Source organism: Choloepus didactylus, chromosome 7 (genome assembly GCF_015220235.1).
Source record: "Choloepus didactylus isolate mChoDid1 chromosome 7, mChoDid1.pri, whole genome shotgun sequence".
In the NCBI taxonomy this organism is placed as follows: Eukaryota; Metazoa; Chordata; class Mammalia; order Pilosa; family Megalonychidae; genus Choloepus; species Choloepus didactylus.
This window is the reverse complement of record NC_051313.1, coordinates 42741759-42764807: the sequence shown is the minus strand read 5'-3', so window position 1 is coordinate 42764807 and position 23049 is coordinate 42741759. Positions and strand designations below refer to the sequence as shown.

Here is a 23049-nt window from a genome sequence, read left to right as displayed (position 1 = left end):
TAACTATATAGCTTATATGGTGTGACTGCATGATTGTGAAAACCTTGTGACTCACACTCTATCCAGTGTATGGACAAATGAGTAGAAAAAAGAGGGACAAAAAGTAAGTGAATAACAGGGTGGAGAAAGGAGTATGAGATGTTTTTGGTGTTCTTTTTTACTTTTATTTTTATTCTTATTTTTTGAAGTAATGGAAATGTTCAAAAAATTGCAGTGATAAATGCACAAGGATGTAATGATTCTGTGAATGATTGTATACTTTGGATGATTGTATGGTATGTAAATATATCTCAATAATATTGCATTTGAAGGAAAAAAAGAAAGAAAACCTCCATACTTTAAGAAACATGGATCAGTCAAATTATCATTAAAAAGCCTTCTTTAATTCCAACAAGACAAATAAAATTATTGGTTATTACATGTATTAGATGTATGACTGATATTCACCATAGCCAGTGTCATAGTTTAGTACAAGGAAACTGGGTAGAAATGTAATTTTTATGTGCTATGTGTGTCACTCAGCATAGGCCAAAACGCTTTTATAATTATTATGATCATTTTGTGGAATTTTTACAAGATAAGCAGAGTGGTAGTGGAAAAAACATTCCATTAGGCATCTCAGGCCTTATTTTTAGAGGTGACTAGCCCATAATAGTTTAGTCATAAATAGAGAGTTCTATGATGTTCTGCTACCTTAATTTTAAATGTAGGGAAATAAGTGACACACTTTTTAGAGGGAATCCAGGCAATGGATAGAAGTTTGGATTAGGTTGTCTCTCGTTAATCCAACTTTGAGATTCTATGACTAGATGACCTATAAGTCTTCTTCAAGCTCAGAAAATATATAAATCTGGAATACAGTTATTTCCCATTTTTAATTGTTACAGAGGATACTAGTATATCTTTGCTTTCACAATTCACTGCTGGTGATGTCTATTATTTATTTAATGTCAAGTCTTCGGTCAGGAATGCAACCCCAATTACAACAATGTTCCTATGGGAAAACATTTCTCTTTATAAGGAGTACATTGGAGTAAAAATAAAGCTCATCCATGAAACACTAGAAAATACTGGTTCTGATTACTAGTAACATTTAGCAACCAAACTGTAGTGTTGTTTACCAATTTAAAGTCATACTTTAAAATATTTTACCTCTCAAATCCAACAAAAATAAATAATCCAAAAGTACATTTTTATTTGGAACAAAATTACAAGATAGATGGAATTTTTAAGTAGGCATTTAAACTAAATACCTGAAAAAGTGAAATGTAATGTTAAATTACATCTGAAATTTTAAAAACGTGTATAAAAATCAAAAACAGCACTGCAATTTCCTTAAGATACTCTATTTTAAAATGTCAAAAACCTAAAGATGTTCTTATGCATACACATATGCTATGTGTCTTAGAATTCAGAACTATGCAAAGATTTTTCAATATGACTACAAAAGGAAATATTTACATGCTTTAGTGCAGCACTTAATACCTATATTTTTGACATCTATTGCTGATGCTACTTCTAAAGAGCAACAACACAGGAAAATAGTAAAGGTTGCTGTTTCCTTTTTAAATTGCTTATTAGCAACCATATCTAAAAGCAATGGTTTTACAAATGCATAATACTGAAAGGTGCTCAAAAAGTCACTACTTACATACTCAAATGTCATTTTCTAACCCTGCACATGTAAACAGGTTTTAGCTGCATTAATGAAAGATTGCTTTCAATGGCCCTCAAGCATATGCTTCAAATCAAGATAGTGCTATTAATATCAGCAGCATGGAAAATGACAGCAGAACAAACCCCAACACATTTTAAATGGATCATAGCAGAAGAGAAAACCTGTAACAACGTGTTACACATCCAAGGATGGGCCTTCTCTTTCACTCTGATTATATGGTAAACATTTAAAAAATAAAAAATAAAAGCATCTTCATGTCTCTCTATAGAGCATTTTACAGCATATGCAGGGATTCAAATTCTTGTACCATTTAACCAAACTCTTGTTTCTATTTAAATCAAAGCTATTTTCACCAAGAAAGGAAGAAAGAATTAATAAATGGATCTCTCAACTCTAAAAACCTGAGCAAAAAAATTGTGAACAATTCTGAAACAAAGCTTTTTTAAAGGTTAAACATTCCAAAATAGAATGTTTTCTGACAGAAATGAGTGAAAACCTGACTTCATTTCAATCCTATCACCTTTATCTGATTTAAATAATTTAGAAAAATAAGCATCATCTTAATCTAACTGCTTTCTGTATCAGACTCTCATTCTGATTCACAACCCTAGTATGAACCACTTCAGTCTCATAGTGAGAAATGCATTCTCACAGGTACATATCTATTTTCTGAGCTTTCAGATTTATTTACTCCTCCTTTCTCTTCTCTCCAAAAATCTCCATATATTCTAAGAGAAAATCTCCAGTAAGAAAAATCACAATTTAAATACAGTATGATAATGCTACATGTGATTTAAAGTAGTAATAACTTATATAATGTCAAATAACTTAATGTAATTCACAATGAAAATCCCAGGTATAAAAAAAAAATCCATCTTTCCCTGAATATAACAAAGCTACCCAATGATTTCAAATTACTTATGAAATAAAGACAAAAATAAAATGTAAAATATTGTTTATAAAAGTCAAGTAAGAAACCAGTTACCATAAATCTTTTTACAAAGATAAATGTAATGTGCCTTACTGCTTCTAAAAGTTGTTAGGGAGGCTTATAATTAGTGATTCCAAAAATGACTTTCACTGAAACTAGAGATTAAATTATACATTATATGCAATTCGTGATATATTAAATATATAGGTAACAATAATATTGCAATGTGGAGTAATTTAAATTAGTCTTTGGGATCTGCTACTTTTTGGCAAGTGTATTTCCTTCTCAAAGTTTTTGCTGTAACTGATTAATTTTTAAAAGTTAGTTTTCAAAAGCATTACCATTTGAGATACTTATGTTAATAAGGAGATACCAGAAGTCTCAAATAGTAACAAAATGCCTACAAATAAAGATTGTTCTTGCATTTTGTTTTATTGTAACAAATACCCTTTAAAATAGACAACAGTGCTATGTCTGTGAATTAAAAATACCCAAATACTTATAAAAGGGGTGGAAAAGAAAAGAAAAATTGAAAATTCCTATTTAAAAATAAATGTGAAGTCCTTCCATTTCTTGAGAACTTGGCTCATCAAATCACAGTTTATCTTCTTTCTGACCGAGTCGTTTTCCACCATTCATCCATGCAATACACTGCCAAGTCTGCATTTTGTAGGTTTCAGTTTGAATTTTCTTGAATGTTCGCAAAGCTGGTACTGGACTTGAGACGTTTGGCTAAACAAATAAAAAAGTATTATATTTTAAGTCAAGTTTAGTTCTCTAAACATGATTATTTTTATATAAACTGCAGTATGTGTCTATTAATTCTATGTTTGAATCTGAATAGGGCCAATATTCTAAGAATTCCAGCATCTCTGATACAGAGTTAGTCTTACCCTCTTCTATGGTCCAATCTCACTAAACATATTTCTACTACATTTGCTGGAAAAGTTGGACTACGGTCAATGAGTCCTCTAAGGGCGTGGATTGTGCCTTGTTCCTTTTTATAATTTCTTATTTCTCTCTCAGTATTAGCACTGAGAGGCATTCAGTAACTACCTGATGAATGATGGCATTAAGGAAATGAAAGTAATGTTCATGGGAGGGGCCAGCATGAACTGTTTGCTTACACTAGCATTTCCTTAAGTGTGTTTCATAAAACACTGCTTTTGGGAAACATTAATTGGTATCATGCAAAGAACACAGGTTCTACTGTCAAGATTTGGGAAATGTAATCTCAGCCTTTAACTTATATTCGGGAACACCATGAAGCTTCACAAAAAGGACATGGCATGCAGCATTTCCCAACCTTATCTGATCCATAACACTTTTTTGCACAGAGTATTTCACAGGACTTGTATTTTGAAGAACACACTCTAGGAAATACTAACATTAAGTATAGCATACTTTTATTCAACAAATATTTTTGAGCACCTACTTTCTAGATACTGGTTATACAGCGGTGAACAAGATAAACAAGGTCCTTGTTCTCATGGGGCTTACTGTGTAGTCAGGGGAGACAAACAAGTAAGAAAGGAATAAATGAGAAGGCTAATTCAAATAGTGATTAGGTGCTATTAACAAAAGAAAAGTGATACAGAAGAATGATGGGAAAGGTGCATTTCTGGATTGGGGGGGATCATGAAAGTTCTCTTTGAGCAGGTAATCTTTGAGCTAAAAACGGGATGACAAGGAACCAGCAAAGACAGTTGTGAGAGCAAGTGCAAGAGCCTTGAAAAGGGGGCCATGTCCATGAGCTTGGAATCCAAGAGGAACAGAAAGAAAGCCGGACTGGCTACAGCATCAAGAGCAAGGGGGAAGGGGATGTGATGAGTTTAGAAAGGTAGGTATGGGCCGGATCACATTCAGCTTAAAGAGCAGACCCTGGAAATGAGGTTGGATTTTATTCTACGTACAACAGAACACATGAAGGGTTTTGAGTGGGAGAAAAAACATATTAAAACTTGTGTTTAAAAATTTACTCTAACCACTGTATGGAAAATGGATTGTATCGGGGCAAGCAATGGAAGCAAGGATACCAGTTAGCACAGATAAGAGATGGCGATGGCCTGCCAGGGTTCGGGTATTACCAGTGGAAGTAGAAAGAAAACAATTTAAGAAATATTTTTGGAGGTAGAGCTGGCAGTACTTGCTGATGAACTAAAAGGGTATGAGGAATGAGGGAATGGGAAAATAAGACAAAGAGAATTAAGAACTGACAACAAGGTTTGTGGCTTGCACAAGTAGACAGATGGTAGTAACTTTTATTGTGATAACAAACCAACCAATCCTGATCAGAAACAGCGCATATGCACCTTCCACAAAGTTAAATAGATTTGCGAGGCAAATAAGATGCTAAAGAAGTACACCAAGTCCTGAAAAAGAAAGTTTCTCCGTAGTAAGATTCCTACAATATTTTGCTGTTATTCTCAACAAGTGCTATTAGCACTGAGCTATTACATATTTACAGAATGCTGGCAGTCTTCAAAAAACTTAATGAATATGAATACATGCATGAAAAAGACTCTCCTCCAAAATCCAGCATTATAAGGTGTCAAGACAATACAAATTCTGTTCAAACTGATCTACAAGTAGTTGTTTTTTTCTTAAAGTAAGATACATTAGAAGCAAATTAGCTAAACCATTAAGTCCTAGAAAGTTTACAAGGGAAAGAATTTTCAAATCTTAGGTTCCTAGACTAGGAATAATATTTGAGAGAAAAAAAGACTGATTCTTTTTTTTCCCAAAACAGTCTCTTGTTTCAAAACTAAAATTATTAAGGTGTAAGCCCATACTTTCATTCTGATAATAAACAAGAGACTCATATGACTCAGAAGCTACTCTGCTTCAGCTAGCTGGGATGTTCTAACAGTAGTTACTGCTTTTTTGCTCTGCCCTATTTGATGGGGAGGAAGGAGGAATTTATACATACAGAGCACATACTATATGTCAAGCAACATTCTTGGAATTACAATGGTTCATAAATGAATTGCCTGCCTGTTAGTTATGATTTCTCCCTGCCTGCCATGCTTTTCAGTGTGTCTACCATGGCTCCAACGTGCCTAGGAGCTGGCCACATCTCCTTACTAGCACCATTTGGGGCCTGCAAAGCCAGTCAGTTGCTATTCCTCTGTTGTTGTCAACCTTATTCCAGATGTAATCTAGCTTTTTAACTTTAATTATCTGAGACTCACTGTACTTTGATTTTCGATTATCTGGACTTCTAAACTTCTCGTACATCTCTTCCATTAGTAAGCATAATTGTCAAATTTAAAGCAGAGACATTTTAGGCTAATATACTTTGAGTTCTCAGAGATATTATATATAATTTCTGAAACAGGCCCAAATTTCTTAAATACAGCCTTTTATTTAAATAAATGAGCAACTGTAAAAAACAACTTACGTAAGAAGAGTTTGCGCTTCTTTTGCTCTGAGTGAAGAAAACTACTAAGGTAGAAGACAACAGGGAGAAAGAGAATGAACACAGAAACAGCAATTACAGGTACGGTGTCACTGCAAGGGACTGAACAGTTGAAGGTTCGACTCCAAAGTTTTCGAGTAATGTTCATCTGGAATAATATCAAACAATATTACTCTATTTTACATTTAACTTGTTTTCAATTCTATACAATTATTTTGCAATCACCCAGAATTTAGACTAGACACACATCCCTAAAATATCTATTGATGGCTGAGGACAATTTCCTCTACTAGAGAAATAAGCTGGTTCACAATTAGTCACTATTTAAAATGATTTACAGAAATATCATATTCTAAATTCAAAATACTGTCCAAAGTATTCCAGAATGTCAACCTTTCACAGATTTCAAACACAGAACTTGTATAAATAAGAATAATGTTTTGTTCATTAAAAATCATTTGTTATTTACAGAGAGCCTACTAGAAGCCAGGTACTGTTCTAAGCAGTAGGAGTAGAGCAGCTAAAAAAGACAAAATCCCTTTCTGAATGGGGTGCCATTTTAAGTGCTTTTTACCATCCTGAATATTATTGATTCATTATATTTCACTCTGAACTGTGACAATAATTCACACTCATCATTTTTAACCATAAAGTTCATCAACGTTGACCTTGAGTTCTCTACTTTTAGCAGATTTCTCAGTTTCTCTGCCTACTCAAGCACCAAAATTGCCTTAACAATGAATGATCGCCATCTAGTGGTGCCCCGTGTAAAGGCAGGCTATACAATGGAGGAAAAAAGCACCTTTTTTGACCATTCATTCAATTAATGAATATTTACTAAGGGCATGCTGTATGCCAGGTATGTTCTAAATACTTGAAAAGTAAACAAAAATGACTAGGTCCTTTTCCTTATGTGGCTTATATTTTAGTGAGGGAAGACTGTAAATGGATAAATATTTTTAGATGGTAAGAGATGTAAAGAAATAAAAAGAACAATGGGATAGGAGGTGATTGAAGAATGGCTTCAGAAACACATTGTAGCAAAACCTAGAGGCTATGTAAATCAGGCAAGGAATGAACAAGAAACTGAAATGCAGACATAAAAACTCTGAAAATGGCACACATCATCAAATTTAAGAAACAAAATGTAGCAAATTATCAACTCACTTATGAAGTACTTCATTAATTTCCATTTTAGTTTGACAGATCAGGATATTCTAAAACTTTACTGCCTGTCTTTACTGTTATGTCTGGTAAGAGATGGTATATGCAGATTCCAATGTACCTCCAAAAGTGATAATAATAATGACAGCACGTTCAACACTGCAAAATACATATATCAGAAGGAAAATACTTACTGCATCTTCAACATCAATGCATAAATGTGTTCCAGGTTCAGCCTTATTCTTAAGTTCATTCATTTTTTGCATTTCATTATACAGACTACTCAGAGTTTTGTATGCTTCTCGACAGTTTTTGCATACTTCTGAATAATTTCTTGGCTGTGGGAGACTGTGTGAGATCTCCTACAATGAAAAAGGGACATGTAACACATACAACAAACATTAAACACAGTGTCTCTTTAACATAAGCAATTTGCTCTCCAAGAGGAGAGGAAACAGTATGGTGTGTTAAATGCCAAGCTGTGATGTTAAATGCCAAGGTTACTGAATCACTCCAAGTTTCAGTTCCATCATCTATAAAATGGGGCTACCCCTACCTACATTATAGGTTCCTAGGAATAGAGACCTGAGGTATGTAAAGTATAAAGCAATATATCTGACACTTTCTAGGTGCCCCTAAATTTTGAAAACTGCTTCACTAGCCAATGTTAACTGAGGACTCCACTAGTTCAAATTACTGATACCTAAATTCCAAATTTCCTAATAACATTGTCATTTACATATCTGTACTGATCTATCCTTCTCTCACCAAATTCAAAAATATATATATGTCCCTGCTTGTGCTGACTTCAATGGCAAAATTTTGCCTTATTGAGACAGAGAAGACTTTTTTAATGTGAAAGAGAAAGGCACCAAAACTACAACCCCACCCATCCTCCCTTACCCCAAGGCTTGTAATTCATACCTTTCTAGTCAACAAAAAGGGACAAATACCAAAGAATTGTATTACCTACAATTAGGGTAAGTGGATACAACATATAAAATATTATGTTAATTAATATCAGTCTTTTCTATTTCCATGACTAACACTTGTCTTTTTACGAACAGGTTTGCTGAACAGTCAGTTCACACCTTTGCTTTCTATTCCCTTTATTCTGCACGGTGTAGCCAAAATAAGTGACATTAACTGAATACTGGCCTGAAAGAGACAAGGGAAAATTAAAGTAATTAAACTGATGTAGCGTCCACAAAGTTATCCTCACCATTTATTTGACAGAAAAACTAAGTTTCCCTTTAGCTGTATCACAGGAAATAACCCATTGCCTATTTTTCACTGAACCATGATGCATTTAGCTAAATGTGTTCAATCAAAAATGGATTACAGAACCTTTACAGGGGGGTAACCTAGCCCTTTATACTAAAATTTTAAATGCACGTATCTTTTGACATAGCAATTCCACTTCTAGGACTCTGTCAGACAGATAAACTCATACAAGTACTCCAAGTCATATGAAAAAAGGCTGTCCATGGCAACAGTTAGTAACAGTAAAATATTGAACCAAACTAAGTTGCCATCAGTACAGGGATTGGCTAAAAAAATGGTGGTGTAGCCATATAATGAAAAGCTATGCCGCCTTTAAAATGAATGAGGAAGTAAGATCCTAGGAAGATGATGACATAAGCATACGCCCTGTGTCCTGATATTTTTACTGAAGACATTCAACAAAAGAAGGGAAACCCAGGCACTCAAATGGCACTGTAAAATGTAATGGTGACACATGCACATCCTCATCACAGGAAGGCTGTACTACAGTCACCACACCACTTCCCAGAGGAACTAGCCAGAACCAGAGCTCAACTCTCCTGTAAACCTCTATCTCCTGCAACACCCTCAGTCCTTTAGAGATGCAGGAGGCTGGATTGACAGCCCACCCTGTCTGAATGACCACACTTTCACCCATAAAAAGCAGCCTCTTGTAGACATCGGAAGAGTCCACATTTCCAGGAAAGCCACCTGCGAACCCTTGCTACCCAAATGAGACTTGTCTGGAACTTAAACCCACCTCCCTGCCCACTCACTGAGCAGGAAGCTACTGCCACAGCCAGCAATTCCCCTGCCACCCCCTTCTCCACCTCTTTTCCTCTATTAGAAGACAGACTTTATTATTAGATCAAATAAAAAGATAAAATCCAAACATACATGTTACTTATATGAGAAAAAAATTTTTAAATTATATAAACATTTAAAATTAAGAAATGAGCAAAAATACAGGGACATGTAAACAACAAAGGGATGTCAGTACTAATTAAAGTGGAATTCAAGGCAAAATTATTCAACTGGATCAAGACATATGATATTTTATATATTTGGAAAAAAAATACAATCCAAAAAAAGATATCAAACTCATAAACCTTTATTTTCTCTACAACATAGCAGCAAAATAATAAAGCAACACTTTCACAAAGCACAAGGGAAATTCACCAAAAACAAAATCAAACATAGAAACTGTAACACATCCTTCTCAGAATACACCAGATCAAATCAATACAAATAAGGTTATCATGGATTTGAATTATACTATGATGGTTAGGGTCATGTATCAACTTGGCCAGGTGATGGTGTCCAGGTGTCTGGTCAAGCAAGCACTGGCCTAACCATTACTGCAAGGACATTTGTGGCTGGTTAATAAGCCAGAAGGCTGGTTTATTAAATCATCAGTCAATTGGTTGCAGCTGTGACTGATTACATCAACGAAGGGCATGTCTTCTGCAATGAGGGAATGCAATCAGCTGGATTTAATACAATCAGTTGAAGACATTTAAGTGAGACAGAGAGAGGACCTTCACTTCTTCAGCTAACCAGTGAAGCGTTTCCTGAGGAGTTCATTGAACACCATCATCGGAGTTGCCAGTTTACTGCCTGAGGAGTTCATCAAACACCTTCATCAGAGTTGCCACTTTACTGCCTGCCCTACAGAATCTGGACTCGTGCATATCCACAGTTGCGTGAGACACTTTTATAAAATCTTATATTTATAGATATTTCTTGTTGATTCTGTTCCCTATAGAACCATATCTAATACATATAACCGATGTGGGAGATCTTACTAATTGTCTCCCAAACCTATTTGCTCCTTCTTTCTTAGGTAACAGAACCTTCTGAAGTTTCAGCAGGGCACAAGGTCACCCAGTTTAGTATGCCATTGACCACATTCTCCCCATGGAAACAAAAGCATACAAGACATGCAACTTCTCCAAAATGTCCTTAAAAGGAAAAGGCTTGCCCTTCACTTTGTTTCTTACCCCACTCTCTTCCCACAGAATAGAAAGCGGACAAGCCTGCTTCAATCATGAAAGTATAGCTCCTTAGGGGAGGGTGAAACAATACAAGAGAAGAAACTGTCCCAGGACAATCTCATGGAATAGAGTTGCCTTCTACTTCTGAACTGTTACGTTGTTTAGGCTACTTTATTTTGGGACCTCTGTTACAGCAGCTTAGCTTGCATCCTTAATAATCTACCACTAACAAACCTGACTTAAATACACACACACACACACACATACACACACACACACACTAATCACTTTATATCCTATAAACACATTCTTTTCAAATGCCCAGGGAACTTTTTTAATAAGTGAGTATTACATCACAAAAGCATCTCAACAGATTGCAAAATGTAGATATGTTACATTTTCTGGTCACAATGAATACAATAAAACTAGAAACTTCTAAATAAAAAATAAATAAATAATGTCGCTCATATTAAAAAATACTCTTCCAAAGAATTCTTAATTCAAAGGACAAATCAAAACTAAAATTACGAACTATTCAAAAATAAATGAGAATGCAACCCCTTCATATCAGAATCTATTATCTGATAAGGCCAAAGCTATACAAATAAACTTATGATCTGAAAATTATTTTACTGTTGAACAAGAAAAACTGAAAATAAATTAGCCATTCAAAAAACCATGAAAATTGCAAAATTAACCAAAAGAATATAAAAGGAATTCATAAACGTAAAAGCATAACCACAAGAAAAAAAATAAACTAATAAATAAAGCCAAATGCAGGTTTATGAAAAGATCAATAAAACAGATGAACCTCCGACAAGTCTAAAGGAAACAAACCAAAGGGAAAAAAGGACACACAAAAACAGCGTTTGGAAAAAGAAAGGGAATGTAGCAACATATGATGGAGCTTTTAAAGATTAACCAGCTACTAAATGCAATGTGGTATCCTGTATTGGATCCTGAAACAGAAAAAGGACATCAGTGGAAAAACTGGTGAAACCAGAATAACATCTGGAATTTAATTAATAGTATTGTAACAAAGCTGATTTCTTAGTTTTGACAAATGTACATGGTAAGGTAAGATGTTAACATTAGGGAAACTGGGTGAAGGGTATACAGGAACTTTCTGTATTATCTTGGCAACTTTTCTGTAAATGAAAATAATGTGAAAATAAAAAAATTTAAAAGAAAGTAACCAGTTAAAATACGTACGGGGAAGTAAAGATATCATTCACAATGGAACAAAACACCTTAAAATACCCATGGAATAAACTTAAAAATGTGTAAGACCGACATGAAATTTAAATAATTAAGTAAAACCTTGCTAGAGGACATAAATATACAGAGAATGTGTCATATTCCTAGATGGGAAAGTTCAGTATCATAATGTGTCAATTCTTTTCAAATGATGAAATTTAAAATGTAACACAATACTAATAAAATCTCTTAAGAGATTTACTTTTGAACTTGGTTCTAAAATTCACTTCAGGGATTTATTTAGTAAATCATATTGGGACAATCAAGAAGCTATCTGGAAAAAATTTTTATACCTTACACCTAACACCAAAATAAATTTCAGAAGGTTAAAGGAAGTTTAAATGTAGAAAATGAAACCTTAAAATATTAAACGTAATCAGAGAAGAAAATTTTTTAATAATCTCAAAGTGTTAGAAAATTCTATGGATGATACAAAATCTGCAAGCCATTTTAAAAAAAAGTGATAAATCTAACAATATAAAAATTAAAATTTTCTTCATAACAACAAAAATGTACAATCAAAAGACAAACAACAAATTAGGAAAAAATACTTAAAACTAACATCACAGAAAAAGTGCTAATTTCCCTAAAATACCTTCTTCAGAACATTAGTCTCCTACACTAAAAGTTTCCTGGTTTGGTAAACTGTTTACAAAAATTACCTTTTGGAGTTTTATAACATACATTAATCCAATAAAGGTTCTGAAGTCCTATAGTAAAGAATTTCCCAAACTTATTAGAACACCAAGCCCCTTTTCTATGGGCCATGTAACCTACAGAACATATTTTGAGAATGCTCATATAAAAATTTTTATTACTCAAGGGAAATTCGTAATTCTATGTTATCACATTTATTAAAAAGGAAATCATACATCTCTATATCCTAAACATGCTTACATCTACTTGTGGGGATTACTTACAGATTATGCAAATTTCAAAACTACAATTTTACCAGAGTTCCAATCCTGCTCTCAACTATCACTAGGAAAGTTCCAATACCAAAAGTCACATGTCAGAGGTAGAGAAAATAAAAACCAATAAATGAAGGATTCTTAAAGGCTATCTATTATACCATAATTCAATTTTCAAAGTTACCTTACTAAAGAGTGTCCTGTAAAGTAGATGAAATATATTTAAGCAAATAGTGATGCAAAGAATAAGGTTCCTATAGACAGACAGACTCATACCGCACTGCAAAATATCTTACTGTCGCATAAATGAAGTCAAGGAAAATTACAGTCAGGTAGAACAAGAATATGTTTTAATTAAACAATTGCATGCATCAGTTAATGTTTTCACACTGATAATCTCATTGGAAGTAAGCAGAATAAGACATTACTATCCCTACTTTACAAATGAGAAAACTTAAGTTTTAATGACTTTCCTAAGAGCTGGTAAGTCGAAAAACTTAAGAGCAGAAATCCAGGCCCACTAACCCTCCACACCACGTGTATAGAAAAATATCAACAACTGATGCCATAAAAATTGTAATTACTTATTCATTTGTACAAAGCAGCATTTTAATTTCAAGTATCATATATAAAATACCTGAAGGTTATGCTCAAAGCAGGTCAAGGTATAATTAAACAGATTGAGGAAATGTATCGTACTGTTTGATAATTCTTCACTGGTGTTGGTTAAACAATCTGTAAAACGAAAAAATAAGAGGTATATTAATATATCTCAAGCAACAATTATACATTGTCATTTATCTCTTAAACTATCATCTTCTGTTTTGTACTATAGTAATTCTTTATTCAAACAAGCATAAAGTGTTCCACATAAGAGGATTTTCCAAATACATGAAATTTGCCCGTTTTAGTTACCAAACTTTTAAAGAATGTATTACCATTTTCATGAAAGTCTTAAAATAATCACATAATCCCCTCTCTTTATAAAAACAATATGTCTAATAAAATTTAAATCAATTTTTGATCATGATGAACATCAGCTATCAAATGCTGCCTAATAGTGGTACTCTCGGTGTTTTTTAGGTATAAGATTGTCACATTAATTTTACCTAAATTCACATGCTTTTTTATCCTTTTTTGTGTCAATTCAAATAGTTCTCTGTCTCTTCCATTTTCACCAATGGGTCATTTTTGCACCTAACAGGATAACCTTTTCTAATTTGCTCTTTCTATTTAATCATGAGTTAGGAGACCATAGAAACAAGCTGGCAAAAACTGTACCTAAAATACTGATAAAGGGTTTTAAGTCAAGTCTGGAAATAAATAGAATTGTTTTGCACGTTTCTTTAAATCTTACATAAATAATACTCCTCTGCAACATGCTACTCTTGCTTAGCAATGACTCAAGTTCATTCCTTTTAATAGTTTTCTATGTATGACTATACCACAGTTTATTCATTTTTCTTTTTCAGTGAATCTATTCCTTAGCCTCACTTTGTCTTCACCTTTTCCTGTGTTCTCAGACCACTGTCTCTAAGTTAGGTCCGACTGCCTGGCTACATATCCCAGAAGCTGTGGTGAGCCATTTCAATCACACTTTTCTAGAATCCTTGCCCTTCTTACCTTCCACACATTCACAAATATTTCCAACCCTGAACAGCCTCCATTTGTTTTCTCTCCTCCAAATTCTGGTTATAGAACACTATTATAGAAAATTCTAAAATTATAATAAAGGAACCATTCAAATTCATGCTTTCTAATCTCAAAGCCACTGAATAATCTTGTATTCTCCCTCACAAATGCTCCACAAGGGGTGTTCCAAATTATCTTCTACTCTCTAGTCCTCAACTCTTCTCCTGTCCTCCTTAATTTCAACAGACAGCTTTATATCCCCCCTTATTCAGAAACTCAGGACCATCTAATATGATTTCCCCCAACTGGGAGTAGATAGACAGAATAGGAGGCTACAGAAATAATCCAGAGAAAGGTTGCAATACAAATAGAAAGAATTAGATGGACAAGACCCAGACTGAAAATATGGGCTCCAGGACATCACACGCTAAGAGATACCACCACCACCATGAAAGCTTCATTTACTGAGTCTTTGCTATGTTCCAGGCAATCTGCTTTTACTTTAAACACATTTATGCATTTAGTTTTTGCCAAAATCCTACGAGGTAAGAGCTATCATTATCTCTATTTTACATATTAAAAAACAAAGGTTTAGAGAGCAGATCCAAGATGGCAGATTAGGAAGGACAGAGCAAAATACTTCTCCATGAAAAACACTAGATAAAAGACAGAAAGTGCTCAAGAATACCAGTTCCAGCATTGCACCAGCTGACAAGTTCCACAAAATCCACAGGGTGTGTGCACTTGGTGAAACAGAGAGTGTGTGTTCAGAAATGAGTGAGTTAGGCTGCTGGGGAAACAGCAGCCATGCCATGATTCGGAGAAACTGGGGGTCGGCGTTTGGAGATGAATTAGTTTAAAAACCTGAAAAGCGACTGCGGAGCCAGGAGCGAGAGCTACGCAGTCGAGCACGGTGGGGAGTGTCTTCCATGCCCCAGGCACCTGCCTCAGTATCTGGCATGGAGGATAACCTTTTGCACACCCAGAGCTAATTGTCCAGGATCTAGGAAGGCAGAGGTCCACAGAAGGGGGAAATTACCATGCCCCATACAGCCATCTTCTCAGCAGGCTGGGAACACCACTGCATGGTGCTGCAGCCGAGTCCCTAGGGGTTTTCGCTCACCTGTGATGTTGTGCAATCTTCCCTCTGTGGACAGCTTGGAGATGGCGTCCTGCACGGAAGTCCCAAGGGCCCTACACCAATCCCAGGGACTTGTGAGCCCGCAGCAGTGAGAGACTGTGGGGAGTCTTGAGCCAAAGGGTTGAACTCATGCAACAGCTTTAAGTCTCCAGGAATGGCTCAGAGAGTTGAGTCTTAAAGCCACCTTCCCTCCCTAATGGCACAGGGCACAATCCCCTACCTTCAGGGCTGGCTGCACCAACTACACAGGGAAATTCGGTGCATTGATTGGACCCTTACTCACTGCATAGACGAAGATGGGGAGAACTGGCTTGAGGGTATAGGTGGCTCGGTGGTGCCATCTGCTGGTATATCAGAGAAAGTGCACTCCACCAAACTGTAGCTCTGACAAATTATAGATAATTGTTCAAATAAGCCTGCATATACTAAAAGAACGCTATCAAGATAAGCAAATGCCAAGAGGCCAAAAACAACACAAAATTTTAAAGCATATGAAGAAACCAAAAGATATGGATAACCCAAACCCAAGCACCCAAAACAAAAAACCAGAGGAGACACAGTACTTGGAGCAGTTAATCAAATAAATAATCACAAACAACATCATGGCACAGGATATAAAGGACATGAAGAAGACCCTAGAAGAGCATAAAGAAGAATTTGCAGGAGTAAAAAAAATTTAGACAATCTTATGAAAATAAAAGAAACTGCTGATCAAATTAAAAAGATTCTGGATACACACAGTACTAGACTAGAGGAAGCTGAGGAAAGAATAAGTGAACCGGAAGGGTGCAGACTTGAAAGTGAAAGTACAAAAGAAAGAATGGAAAAAAAAACTGAAAAATCAAAAAGGATCTCAGGGATATGATGGACAACATAAAGAGCACAAAGATAAGAATCATTAGTGTTTCAGAAGGGGAGGAGAAGGGTAAAGGTCTAGGAAGAGTATTCAAAGAAATTGTTGGGGAAAACTTCCCAAACCTTCTAAACATAAATATGCAAATCATAGGCACCCAACGAACTCCAAACAGAATAAAGCCAAATAAACCCACTCCAAGACATATTCTGATCAAACTGTCAAATGCTAAAGAGAAGGAGCAAGTTTTGAAAGCAGCAAGAGAGAAGCAATCATCACATACAAGGGAAACAACATAAGACTAAGCAATGACTACTCGGTGGCCACCATGGAGGCAAGAAGGCAGTGGTATGACATGTTTAAAATTCTGAAAGAGAAAAATTGCCAACCAAGAATTCTTTATCCAGCAAAGCTCTTCTTCAAATTTGAGGGAGAGCTTAAAACCTTCACAAACAAATACTGAGAGAATTTGCTAACAAGAGACCTGCCCTACTTGAGATACTAAAGGGAACCCTCCCAGCAGAGTAACAAAGAAAGGAGAGAGAGGTGGAGAAGGGCTCAGAACTAAAGAGATTTAGTAAGAGTACATTAAAGGAAATAAAGAGGGGGGGCAAATATCTGACTAAACATAAACCAAAGGCTAGGATGGCTGAGTCAAAAAATGCCTTCACAATAATAACACTGAATGTGGATGGATTAAACTCCCCAATTAAAAGACAGATTGGCAGAACAGATTAAAATATATGAACCATCAATACATTGCTTACAAGAGACTCATCTTAGACACAGGGACACAATGAAATTGAAAGTGAAAGGATGAAAAAAATATTCCATGCAAGCTACAGCCAAAAGAAAGCAGGATCAGCAATATTAATTTCAGATAAAATAGACTTTAAATGTAAGGATGCTATAAGAGACAAAGAAGTCATTATAAGTAATAAAAGGTACAATTCAACAAGAAAAAATAACAATCATAAATGTCTATGCACCCAATCAAGTTGCCCCAAAACACATGAGACAAACATTGGCAAAACTGAAGGAAGCAACAGATGTTTCTACAATAATTGTGGGAGACTTCAGTACATCACTCTCTCCTATGGATAGATCAACTAGACAGAGGACCAATAAGGAAACTGAAAACCTAAACAATCTGATGAATCAATTTGAATTAACAGATATATATACAACATTACATCCCAAATCACCAGGATACATATTCTTCTCTAGTGCTCATGGAACCTTCTCCAGAATAGATCATATGCTGGGCCATAAAACAAGCCTCAATAAATTTAAAAAGATTGAAATTATTCAAAGCACATTCTCTGATCACAATGGACTACAACTGGAAGTCAATAACCATCAGAGACTTAGAAAACTCACAAATATCTGAAGGTTAAACAACACACTCCTAAACAATCAGTGGATTAAAGAAGAAATAGCAGAGAAATTGTGAAATATATAGAGATGAATGAAAATGAGAACACAACATATCGAAACTTATGGGATGCAGCAAAGGTGGTATTGAGGGGGAAATTTATAGCTCTAACTGCATACATTAAAAAGGAAGAAAGAGCTAAAATCAAAGAACTAATGGAACAACTGAAGAAGCCAGAAAATAAATAGCAAACTAATCCTAAACCAAGTAGAAGAAAAGAAATCACAAGGATTAAAGCAGAAATAAATGACATAGAGAACAAAAAAACAATAGAGAGGATAAATAACACCAAAAGTTGGTTCTTTGGGAAGATCAACAAGATAGACAAGCCCCTAGCCAGACTGACAAAATCAAAGAGAGAAGACCCAAATAAACAAAATAATAAATGAGAGAGTTGACATTACTGCAGATTCCAAGGAAATATAAAAAAATTATAAGAGGATCCTGTGAATAAATGCATGCCAACAAACTAGATAATATAGGGGAAATGGAAAATTTCCTGGAAACACATGAACAAACCAGACTGACCAGAGAAGAAATAGAACACCTCAACAAACCAATCACAAGCAAAGAGATCCAATCAGTCATCAAAAACCTTCCCACAAGTAAATGCCCAGGGCCAGATGGCTTCACAGGGGAATTCAACCAAACTTTCCAAAAAGAACTGACACCAATCTTACTTAAACTCTTTCAAAACATTGAAGAAAATGGAACACTACCTAACTCATTTTATGAAGCTAACATCACTCTAATACCAAAACCAGGTAAAGAGGCTACAAGAAAGGAAAAATACAGGCCAATCTCCCTAATGAATATAGATGCAAAAATTCTCAAAAAAAAAAAACTTGCAAATTGAATCCAAAGGCACATTAAAAAAATCATATACCATGACCAAGTGGGGTTCATTCCAGGCATGCAAGGATCGTTCAACTTAAGAAAATCAATGTAATACAACACATTAAAAAATCAAAAGTGAAAAATCAAATGATCATCTCAAGAGATGTTGAAAAAGCATTCAACAAAATCCAGCATCCTTTTTTGATAAAAACACTTCAAAAGGTAGGAATTGGAGGAAACTTCCTCAATATGATAAAGGGCATATATGAAAACCCCACAGCCAGCATAGTACTCAATGGTGAGAGACTGAAAACCTTTCCTCTAAGATCAGGAACAAGACAAGGATCCCTTCTGTCACCACTGATATTCAACATTGTGCTAGAAGTGCTAGCCATAGCAATCCTGCAAGACAAAGAAATAAAAGCCATCCAAATTGAAAAGGAAGAAGTAAAACTGTCATTATTTGCAGATGATATGATCTTATACCTGGAAAACCCTGAGAAATCAACAACACAGCTACTAGAGCTAATAAATTTAGCAAAGTAGTGGGATACAAGGTTAATGCACATAAGTCAGTAATGTTCCTACACACTAGAAATGACCTAACTGAAGAGACACTCAAGAAAAAGATACCATTCTCAACAGCAACTAAAGAAAACAAGTACCTAGGAATAAACTTAACCAAGGATGAAAAAGACCTATACATAGAAAACTACATATCTTTACTAAAAGAAATTGAAAACTAGATACCTTTACCTAAAAGATGGAAAAATATTCCTTGTTCATGGATAGGAAGGCTAAACGTCATTAAGATGTCAATTCTACTCAAACTCATATACAGATTCAATGCAATCCCTATCAAAATTCCAACCTACTTTGCAGACTTGGAAAACCTAGTTATCAAATTTATTTGGAAGGGGAAGATGCCTAGAATTGCTAAAAACACTCAAAATAAGAAAGATGAAGCAGAAGGAGTTACACTCCCTGACTTTGAAGCTTATTATAAAGCCACAGTAGTCAAAACAGCAAGGTACTGGTAAAAGAGACATATCAATCAATGGAATCGAATTGAGAATTTGGAGATAGACCCTCAGATCTACAGTTCACTGATCTTTGATAAGGCCCCCAGAACCACTGAACTGGGACATAACAGTCTATTCAACAAATGGGGCTGGGAGAGCTGGATATCCATATCCAAAAGAATGAAAGAGGACCCCTACCTCACACCCTACACAAAAATTAACTCAACATGGATTAAAGACCTCAGTATAAGAGACAGTACCATAAAACTTCTAGAAGATAATGTAGGGAAACATCTTCAAAACCTTGTATTAGGAGGTCACTTCCTAGACCTTACACTCAAAGTACAAGCAACAAAAGAAAAAATAGATAAATGGGAACTCCCTCAAACTTAAAAGCTTCTGTACCTCAAAGGAATTTCTCAAAAAGGTGAAGAGGCAGCCAACTCAATGGGAAAAAATATTTGGAAACCATGTATCTGACAAAAGACTGATATCTTGAATATATAAAGAAATCCTACAATTAAACAATAGTACAGACAGCCCAATTATAAAATGGGCAAAAGATATGAAAAGACAGTTCTCTGAAGAGGAAATACAAATGGCCAAAAAAAAAACATGAAAAATGTTCAGCTTCAGTAGCTATTAGGGAGATACAAATTAAGACCACAATGAGATATCATCTCACACCAATTAGAGTGCCTTCCATTAAACAAACAGGAAACTGCAAATGCTGGAGAGGATTTTGAGAAATTGGAACTCTTATTCATTGTTTGTGGGACTGTGTAATGATAGAACCACTCTGGAAGACAGTCTTGCGGTTCCTTAGAAAACTAGATACAGAATTACCTTTTGATCCAGCAATTACACTTCTCAGTATATACCCAAAGATCTGAAAGCAGTGACACGAACAGGTATCTGCATGCCAATGTTCACAGCAGCAATATTTACAATTGCCAAGAGATGGAAACAACCCAAATGTCCCTCAACAGATGACTGGATAAACAAAATGTGCTATATACACACTATGGAATACTATGCGGCAATAAGAAGGAATGACGTCGTGAAACATATGACAACATGGATGAACCTTGAAGACATAATGCTGAGCAAAATAAGCCAGGCACAAAAAGAGAAATAGTGTATATTACCACTAATGTGAAAGCTATGAAAAACGTAAAATATATGTTTTATATTGTAGAATATATGGGGACCTAGCAATAATGAAGGGGAAATGATAATCTAATAAGATAGATAAGTTATGGAGGGTAAATTTAATGTTCTGGGAATGCTCAGGAATGACTATGGTTTGTTAATTTCTGGGGGGTACAGTAGGAACAAGTTCACAGAAATATGGTTACTTTAGGTTATTTGTTTTTCTTATTCCTTTGTTGGGTTATAGTCTGTTTATTTTCTTGGAGTAGGGTAGGAACATGTTGGAAGCAATGTAGTTATTTTAGGTTATTTGTTTTTTCTTATTCCTTTGTTTTGGTTTTGTTTGAAATGTTTTTTATTGTCTGTTTATTTTTAATTTTTTGATAAAGTTAAAAAAAAACAATGAATGAGTGTGTAAAAATAAGTAAATGAACAATGGCAGGAGGAGGGGAATGGAATGTTTTGGATGCTCTTTTTTATTCTAATTTTTATTTTATTTTTTGGAGTAATGAAAATGTTCAAAGATTGTGGTGATCAATGCACAACTATGAACAACTGATTGTACACTTTGAAGGATTGTATGTTATGTGAATATATCTCAATAAAAATGCATTAAAAAGAAAAACAAGAGATTTAGAGAAATTAAGTAAGTTGCCCAAGGTCACACAGCTGGTAAGTGAAAAGCTGGAACTTCTACTCAGTCTGATTCCAACCTGTACTCTCAAACACTCCAAAAGAAATAAAACATGCACATCTACATTCTAAACTATTAAAGTTCAAGACTCAGAGTCAACAAACACATGCCACCACTCCTTCCACTACCCATTAAAGATAGATTAATGATGCTTCCTATCATACCACAGGGATTCAGGCAGGCACTGCCAACTGATTGGGGTTAGCAACTGAGATGAATCTTATAGCTGGTGAACAGGATGACAACTAGTACTTTTAAGACTCTGCTGGGCAAATTACAAAGACACCCACTCTGGGTGAACAAATTAGAAAGCTGGAGTGCAACCCCACTCATCCTCTGGGGCAGGCCCCTTGTGCAGGACACGGTCCACCCCTGAGGTCCATGGGGCCCTGCTGGTGACTCATGGACTCTAAATTCTCTGCAGCTTTATCTTCTCAAGGTGAGTCCTGTTCTAACTTTTCACCTTATTGTTTAAAAATCTGAGGGATCACTTTACAAATCAGGAAACTAAGCCAGAGGATTAAAGTGATATACTGAGGATCATGCACTTAGTAAGGCACTGAAATACAAAATATGCTTTCCAGACTCCCAATTAAGATTCCTCTTAATTAACATTTCAAAATGTTCAAATAAAGATTCTTTTAAATATATATATATACACACACATATACATACATACATATATGTATATATATATAAACATTCATCCCTCTTAATGCTGGTTTAATATCATGATGTAGCCTTGAATCCTTCTACAATTGAGGCAAAGTAGATATACACAAAAACAAACACCTTTATACATATACAGAATATTAGTATATTAGGCAAACAAGACCAAACAAGTTTTTAGTGTTTAAGGTTGATGTTATACACTGGAAATAAAGAGAGCACAATTTCACCCATGGCAATTGTAGATCTTTGTTGCAACAAGCCATGTCATGACAACTAAAATACACAATATAGGGATTAATGGGTGTGTAGGTCCCTGTATTTTCTGCAAAGGTAATAATATAAAGTGCATTACTATGAAAGAGTAATTTCTTCTATACAAAATACGTAATTAAAATAAATAATTTCTTTATAAATATGTCATTTATAAAGAAAGTGTCTCTGAAAAAAGAAAAAATTAAATCTCTTCCATTATACTAACAGCCATTCCTTTTCACTTAAAGCTATTTGAAAATTAAAATTTTTTTCAATGATCATTAGACAGCGGTATTATAAAGCACAAGGGAGTTCATTTATATAATAGGGTTAAAAACATCTTCATTAGTAAAGGGTCTTGACTTTCTGATTCAAAACAAAGGAATTCCAGTATAATTCCTCTTTTATCTATTTGCAAGAATTGGAAGCATAAGGTTATAAGCAGAGAGAAACTATACATTAGAAATCAGTAAGTTAAAGGATATTAGTAACAATAAAATTTCCTATAAGCAATAAATGAAATGGTCATTATGAATTTTCCTCATCTCAGATAATCAATGGAGTCTCATCAAGGATACATTATTATAGCTTCTTTCTCAGTAAGGCTCAGACATCAGCACAAGAGAAATTTTTAAAGGTATTAAGGATTCAAGTTAAGATCTTACATAGAAACTTTCTGAATTATTATTACAGGAATTATGCATCTTTAAATAAAGTATTCAGCATCTATGAGGAAATTGTAT

At 34.8% G+C, this 23049-nt stretch overlaps 1 protein-coding gene across 1 annotated transcript in view; it reads right to left on the bottom strand.

Annotated features, from left to right (window-relative positions):
* Positions 1 to 361: 361 nt before the first annotated feature.
* OSTM1 (osteoclastogenesis associated transmembrane protein 1) overlaps positions 362 to 23049 on the bottom strand; it is a 41413-nt gene continuing 18725 nt past the window's right edge. The window contains exons 3-6 of the mRNA XM_037844411.1: positions 13254 to 13351; positions 7386 to 7553; positions 6010 to 6175; positions 362 to 3341 (exon numbers count right to left, since the gene is read on the bottom strand). Of these exons, the coding sequence (XP_037700339.1) occupies positions 3286 to 3341; positions 6010 to 6175; positions 7386 to 7553; positions 13254 to 13351 (488 nt within the window). The 3' untranslated portion in view covers positions 362 to 3285. The remainder of the gene's footprint in view (positions 3342 to 6009; positions 6176 to 7385; positions 7554 to 13253; positions 13352 to 23049) is intronic.